This window comes from Cyphomyrmex costatus, unplaced genomic scaffold (assembly GCF_001594065.2).
Source record: "Cyphomyrmex costatus isolate MS0001 unplaced genomic scaffold, Ccosl1.0 scaffold442, whole genome shotgun sequence".
In the NCBI taxonomy this organism is placed as follows: domain Eukaryota; kingdom Metazoa; phylum Arthropoda; class Insecta; order Hymenoptera; family Formicidae; genus Cyphomyrmex; species Cyphomyrmex costatus.
Window position 1 is genome coordinate 48,981 of NW_017278663.1, and position 8,427 is coordinate 57,407.

The 8,427-nt window shown below is 33.6% G+C and overlaps 1 protein-coding gene across 1 annotated transcript in view; it reads right to left on the minus strand.

The window, feature by feature from the left end:
• Nucleotides 1-7,222: 7,222 nt before the first annotated feature.
• LOC108777553 (putative nuclease HARBI1) overlaps nucleotides 7,223-8,427 on the minus strand; it is a 6,574-nt gene continuing 5,369 nt past the window's right edge. Inside the window, exons 2-4 of the mRNA XM_018544479.1 lie at nucleotides 8,212-8,356; nucleotides 7,535-7,727; nucleotides 7,223-7,377 (exon numbers count right to left, since the gene is read on the minus strand). Coding sequence (XP_018399981.1) covers nucleotides 7,344-7,377; nucleotides 7,535-7,727; nucleotides 8,212-8,356 — 372 coding nt within the window. The 3' untranslated portion in view covers nucleotides 7,223-7,343. The remainder of the gene's footprint in view (nucleotides 7,378-7,534; nucleotides 7,728-8,211; nucleotides 8,357-8,427) is intronic.

Consider the following 8,427-nt stretch of genomic DNA (forward strand, 5'->3'; position numbering starts at 1 on the left):
CGTATCATGTATATTCGCATAGACATTCGGTCTTACATTCGGCTCGCCAGTGCATTCTGTTATGTACATTTGTATATTCTCTCGACCTATATGTGACATAGGCGAACACAAGTTTATAACTATAAATGAATAAATTCAGTGTGTGTGTTACAGTGTTAACAAGTTGACTTTTATTTGAAATAACAATTCGTCTTTCCTGACATCAGCCCTCACAATCAGTCCCTCAATTCAAAAGAATTTATAATATTAGATAATAAAGAAAGGTCTTACAGCCTCAGAAGTGGGATCAAAGATCCACTACCCTCAAAGAGGACCAGAAATCTCGTACAGTTTTTATAAGTGCGTTTAGTGCTCAGCGTACTTTGGTGATTACTCTTGATGCGTAGAGCCTCGGTCAGCATCAACTCTGCAACAGATCTGAGAAAATACTGTAAAATGGAGCGGGATCGCTTGGATAGCATGACTGTGGAACAGTTACGAAGATTGGCAGAGAGGAATAATATTCACACGACAGCTGATACGCATTCCGCGTTGATTGACGCAATTATGGCACATTTAGAGCACAACGTAGCCACACCTGAAGTCGGAGGATCAGGAGCTACTCATGTACAAAGCGTTGTGCACTCACAAAACGTAGCGCCCGAAAAAAGCAAGTCAGTGCATAAGGCGTCAGTTTCGTCAAAATCGTCCAATTCTTCTACAGAGCAGATGATGGAGATTATGAACCGCTGTCTTCAGCAACAAGAATTAATTTTTGAACAAATACGTGCTATTTCTGCAAGGAATAATGGCACGCCAGACAACTCTTCAGTTAGAAGCAATGCGCCGACGGTAGAACAAATCTCCCCGCCGTCGCCGCAACAAGAAATAACACATGTGGCAGTGTTAAACTCACTACCGCCTGCCAATGCTGTTTCGATTTTAACCCGGCAAATACCGGAATTCGGTGGCTCCGATGAGGAAAATGTGCTTGTGTGGTCACAAAGAGTCGATAGAATTGCACAAGTACACGGAGCATCAGATGAAGTTACGTTGTTAGCCGCATCTAGTAAGTTGACGAAATCGGCTAAACGATGGTATGACTTACAGACTGGCCAAGCGTTGGAATCTTGGAGCAGTCTCAAACAAGAATTAATCAAAATGTTTGATCGCAAAATATCGTTTACCAGCGCGATGCAGAAGATAGAGGCTCGTCGTTGGAATTGTCTGAAAGAATCGTTCGATCAATACGCGATCGATAAGCTAGTGATGGTGCATCGTTTAAACTTGCCTCAATCGGATATAATTAATCTGCTGATTGGAGGAATTATGAAAAGTTCGTTGAGAGCAACTGCTTTGACTCTCAATACAGACACTGTGGAAGAATTCCTGGAGAAAATAGACTGAAATCGTGGACCAGAGGGAAGACTAGGGCCGGTATTTATGGTCAGTTTTTATTTGAAGACTGTCTTAAGTAATGTCTTAAGACGTGAATGCAGCCTTTGATTGGTTCGTGACATCTTAAGACTATACTTCAGACGATCTTGAATATAAGGCCGGTATTCATAGTCAATTCTTATATTCAAGATCGTCTGAAGTACAGTCTTAAGATGTCACAAACCAATCAAAGGCCGGTATTCATAGTCGGTACTTATTTCAAGACTGTCTTAAGTAATGTCTTAAGATGCTAAAGCGGTCCTCTGATTGGTTCGTAACTCCTCAAGACTGAACTTAAGACAATCTTGAATATAAGAACTGACTATGAATACCGACCAAATAGCTGCATTCGCGTCTTAAGACATTACTTAAGACAGTTTTCAAATAAGAACTGACTATGAATACCGGCATAAGAATTGACTATGACCGGTATTCATAGTCAATTCTTATTTCAAGACTGTCTTAAGGGATTATATACATTTAGAGGGCTGGAGAAAGCGATTTTTTAAGGATTTTTTTTTAACAAAATGAAATTATATACATATGTTTAAGTTTGCACATCCAATAAAGTTATATTTAAAGTATATTTCAAAATTTTTTTGTACAAAAATATTTAATAATTTAGGATCTGCGCCGGTCTACAGAGACGTATTTAAAAAAAAATGGTTTTGCGGTGAGCAACATATCTCGGCAGGAATTCATCTAAAATCAAAAATCCAAAAAATTTCATTAGTATATTCATATATTGTATAAGCTAGTAATTAATCGTTCGATTTTTGAAAATATTGATTAGAAACAAAATGGCGGCTCATTAAAGAAAAGTTTTCGATTTTTACCTTAAAAATTGTCCTTTTTTCATTAATAAAAAAAAACTACGCATTTAAAATATAAACCCTTCGATTAATTACGAGATATTCATGTCTAAAGTAAGTAAAAAAAATTTTAGAGAGATCGATTCATTAGTTTTTGAGATATCTTGCTCACTGACTTTAAAAATGTAGTTTTGAGAAAAACGCGTTTAAAGTTTAAAACCAGAGAAAATGTATTTAAAGAAATTTGGGTTTTACGTACATAGTGTCATCTATTCCAGGTCCATATAACAGCTCTTCTGCAGCAGTAGCAGTTTCCAAAGTTTTAATATATCTTTGTTTGCGAGTCGTTTGTACTCACTTCCGTGTCGCGCGCGAATTGCTAAGTAGGAGTTGTGTGTTGGCGATCGTCATGAAATTAGTTGCGTGTGATTTTGCAACTAATTTCATGACGATCATCAACACACAACTTCTACTTAGCAATTCTTCGCGTGCGACATGGAAGTGAGCACAAACCACGAATGTTCAAACCTTAGTAGTTCACGGATATAGGAAAGTAGGGATACAGCTTATTCTTGCGGGGGTGAAGCCGTCAGGGGCAAAGAGATGGTATTCATTACCCTCACTTGCTGCGCGCCCTTTCGACAAAAGTGAGAAAACTTATTCAAAAATTATCAATCGTTGTGTTAAATGTGGTTATGTATCATGCTTATTATACCAGAAGGTTTGTAGGTTATCGCCGTGTCTTTCTTCATTATTAATGCCAACGTTTCGTGAACTGATACTGCGCACCCCTCGCCCTGATGAAGTGAACGGTATGGTTCACGAAACGTTGGCATTAATAATGAAGAAAGACACGGCGATAACCCACAAACCTTTGGTATAATTGAAGAAAATACCCGTGAAAGCCTCAAAAGCGTGTCATGCTTATCTATATTTATTATATATAAATATTTACTTATTATTATCCATTATTATTTTATTCATGAAGCTTTATATTTTAACGAATAATTTATATTTATTTACTTTTTGTTCTGTATATTTTAAAGTATTATTTTTAGTAAAATTAATATCTAAGATAATATACAAGGGTGTCCCAGTAACTCTGTTACAAGGCAATATCTCTGTTACCGTTAATGATACGCGAAAATGTCTAAGGAAGAAATTGTTTGGTTCGGAGGGGAACATGTATTGGTCGCCTTGTTTCTTTTCTCGGTGGAGGCGCTAAAAAGATATGAAGGCCACCTCCTCTTTTTTAAATGAAATTATGTAATTTTTTTTAGATAACGTGATTTCTCTAATTATTTTGCATATAAAAGTATTAAGAGATAATTAATAATTCGTTGTAATAATTAAAGACTTTTTTGAGTGTATTTCAATCAAACTTTTATTATGATCACAAAACCTTTTTTCGCAGTGTAACGTGCAGTAATGGCAATCACCGATAGATCACGTTACTCGTGAGGGTAATGAGCATGATTCCCCTTCCGGATTTTCGGCTTCACTCCCCTCGCCATGCCGTCTACTTCACACTGTATCCCTACTTTTCTATCAAGAAGACTAGAACCAGGGCAGCGATCATGTAACTTTTCCCTAGGGCGGAATCGTGAAAAGTGAAAACTTTCACGTGAACTGAGCGATCATGTAACTTTCAAACTATGGAAACGTGAAAGTTTTCACGTGAACTTGTTAGCCATGAAATTTGTGAGCGGAAAGGTGGAAATATAGGGAATTATAATGCATTGATCGAGTAATATCTATAATATCAAACCTTGTTTGACATGTGCATTTAAATGTGCAGTATAATTTCTTTTTACAACTTACATTCTGTTTAAGATGGTTTAAGAAGATTTTTTTTTAAGTGTGTCCCTCGGATAAGGGGAAAATAAAGGTTAAGAACAAGAACTTCTTGGTTATAACCGATGCGCGCATGCGCAAACTTTCACATAAATGTGCAATGCCACTGCGCATTGTATGAATAACCGCGGACGTTTTTTGACCTACCCTTACCACGCTAGTTTACTGGTTCTAGGCCGATATTCATAGTCAATTCTTATATTCAAGACCGTCTTAAGTTCAGTCTTGAGGAGTTACGAACCAATCAGAGGGCCGCTTTAGCATCTTAAGACATACTAAGACAGTCTTGAAATAAGAACCGACTATGAATACCGACCCTAGGTATCGATTATGTAAATTTTCACGAAAATTTCATTTTTCACTTTTTGTACATACCAATCTCACGTGAAAAGTTTCACTTTCAAACGATATCAGACTTAGTGATTATATAAGAAAATTATGAGAAAGTGAAATCAATGTAAGGAAGATACGAGAAAGTGAAATCATAAGGCGAATTTACATCGTTCTTCTTAAATTTATGAAAATTTCCCAGCTAGCAAGGTCACGTGATAATGACGTGAATTTTTGGTACAAATAACGTCAATTATGTCATAAAAGTAACGTTATTCTGACGTATATATCACGTGATTATGTCACATCTTATTGACGTTATTTATTACGTCAGGAAGACGTAAATATGACTAAAAAGTACTATTAGTGTCACTACTAGTGCAATAATGCAGTAGTAAATTCGTATATACTTCGTGTAGAAATTTAAGTAGAATACCGGTCAGTTTTCCCTAATTACTGAAAAAAAAAATTTTCTCTAAATTCGAGAATTAATTTTTTTTATGATACATCCCAAACGGTCACCCATCCGAAGTTGTACCACGACCTCGCATGCTTAACCTTGACAATCGTACGGGAACTGCTGTACTTCGATGACCAACGAATCTGTATGTCAATGTCTGTATAATTGTGATATATCTGTTCAATGGAAATATTGAAAACAGATGGTTTATGTGTTTATATGATAGTGTATGTATTAGTGTATGTATTAGTATATGTATCATTTCCGCAAGTGTAATGCGCATGACATATCATTTTATCCTTGTTTTTCATCGAATATTAAAGGATAAAATGATACATCAAATAATAATACACAAATAATAACAAAAAATAATTAATTAGTAATGGTCATATATATGACGTCAATGTAACATCTAGTTGACGTCATATCGGTGACGTCAACTTTTGGTATTACAAATGATGTCAAAATAACGTTCCATTTATGTCACTTGACGGCATTGTCATCAAAATCACTTCATAATCACGTCATTATCACATGAGCTTACTAGCTGGGTTAACAAGTGTTCACGGGTATGTATGCATATACGTGCATACGTATTTTGATAGGAAATCATATTGTGCTCATTATTTGTTGTTCGTTATTATATAATCAAGAATAACAATGAATGTAACTCAAAAACAAAAGGAAATGCTGTTAGACATAATGTCAAAAAATTTGGATATTGTGCGGGGAAGAGTGTCACGAATTTCTCAGAGCCGTATGGAACTGGTAAAAACATGTTATTTCGCACTGCTCTTGTTCTTGATTATATGTAGTAAAAAAATAATATATATTTAAAACTCGTAGAAAAATGTATTGGAGAACATAGCACAAACCCTAAATTGTTCTGGATTGGGGCCGGAGAAATCTTCATCTGAATGGAAAAAGGTTATTTTTTAACTTGTTTTATAATCTCTTTTTTATTATAATTCTCATTTTTAAATTTTTATGTGATTTTTATGCACTTCATACTTTTATCTTTTACTCATATATTTGATTTAATATTTTTAATTTTTCTTTTATGTATTACTATATCAACAGTGCTGGAATGATTGGAAAAGTGACGTATTGAGAAAAGAAGCCAAGAAGAGCTGAAATGACAAGAACAGGAGGAGGTCCTGCAGTAGTAGTTACATTTTCTGACTTGGAAGAAAAACTTTTGAACCTCTTAACACCAGAAGCAGCTGGAATGTCCAATATACTAGAAGGTGGATTGATTTTTACAGCATCAAATACAAATGTTATTGTATGTATTTTATTACTATTTATCTTTTTGCTTTTTGAATAATGTGTTTACAATATTTTGTTATTTTTAATATAGATTAATCGTGAGAAGATAGAACCTGAAAAAATTGAACATAACAAAGGTAGTACTTTGTCATGTAAAGATGCACTATCAAGTAGCTGCAGTGCGACAGATGTTGAATACACTGACATTGTGGAATATGATAATAACAATACATGCTACTCTTCCATTGTACTCAGTGATATAGATGATGACATCCATTCAGAAAATACGCTAAATATTAGAACCGATCTACCTCTGACGATTGAGAAAGTGAAGAAGGTAAATGTAGAAAAACAAACAAAGCCTAGAAACAGTGATATTTGCTTTTCTCCTGTAACTTTACAAAGTAATGCAGAAGCAGGCATATCAAAAAATATAGAGGACAAAGAAAACAATCCACCTAAAAAAATTAGAAAAATAATGAAAGTACATACTGAAGAACAAGGAAATTCAAAACAACAGGAAATAAAAAGTTTGACGATAAATGAAACTTCAATGCAAATGTTAAAACTTCAACAACAGAAGTTAGCAATAAAAAATGAGGAATTACAATTACGGAAGGAATTAATTGCCGTTCAAAAAGATATTCTTAAAGAGATAAAAGACTTAAATGCAAATGTGCGAGGTAATTATTTGGAACAGTAAAATAACATACGAGGCAGTAATATTTCTTCATTACATTTCTTCGTAATTTGTGAATCATATAAAAAAATATATTATTTTCTTGTTAATTCTTTTCAACTGTTAGTTATAATTTTTATTTTATATAGTTGATATGAAAATGTGAGTTATAATTTTTATTTTATATAGTTGATATATAGTATTATATAACATAGTTGAAATGAAAACGTGATACCAAATATTGTGATAAAAAGCCAAAGTATAAGTTTAATAATGTTGTAAAAAGGTAGTACAGCGATATTAATTTTGTTCTCAATGAATAAAAAACATGAATTATACCAAAATGTATATGATTATTTATTTTCCTTTTTAATTCATAAAATATCGACGAATGATGGTTTCGCGAACTATATTTCCGTTGACACGTTGTATATTTTGGTTGTACTCGTATGGTTCATTTCTTTCCAGGTCAATTTCATCGAGATAAATGTCAGGATTTGGTACATTAAAATGTTTTGCGTAGTTATGCAATATACAAGCTGCATTCACTATTAAAGCTGTAAGAAATAAAAATATATGTAGTACTAAAAAAAATTCGTTGACCTATGAATAATTATCTATATTAGTGACAAAACTATTTATTTACATTTTATTATCCAATTATTAATAATCGTAACGTCATTAATCGGAATTTTCCCAAAAATAAATATCTACCCGCAAACTCTGGTTGGTAGTGTAGTGCTCGTTCTTTTCGCAGACCGCCACCGTCCTTTTAATTCTCCTATGCATCTTTCAATTCTACTTCGAGCCGACACGTGTGCTTGTGTGTATCGTGCAGATGGTGTTCCAGGTTCTTGATTTAACTTCGGTGTCATCAAGTACGGCAATATAGGATATGCTGAATCACCTGAAAATATAGAACTTGAAAATGTATCACCTGGTAATATAGGATATGCTGAATAGTACAAGACTTTTCTTCTTAGTTTAGTCCGCTCTACCTGTCCATGAAATTTTTCAGATGAATTATGGGACACCCTATATATAATACAAATTAACTGTAAGTTTATTGCATTGTATATAATATGAAAAAGACCGAATATAACATGAATTTTATATGTGGTGAATAAAGAACAAATATTTAAATGAAATTGTTGTTTTTTTAGATAATAATTTTAAATGGTGTAAATAAATAACATAATATTCATATGAAAGAAAGATATAAGTAATTGACTCGTGTGATTAAAATCAAGTGAAAATTGGAAATGCCTAATCGAGTCTTGAAACAGGATGTTAGTGTTTATTATAAATTTCACATATTTATAATAAACACTAACATCCTGTTTCAAGACTCAATTAGGCATTTCCAATTTTCACATAATATTCATACTTGCCTAACAACCATGCACTAGTTTCGCCATTTAAGAAACGTTCTTTCAAATGGACAGATAGTGCGGACGTATTCCAAACCCTAGCGTCATGAGTGCGTCCACCATGGGCAGCATTCACAAACAATATTTTACCATCGTAATCACATACCTTCAAATATATGACAGCATTCATTAATAGATACATATGATAAGTATAAATACAAATATATATATATATAT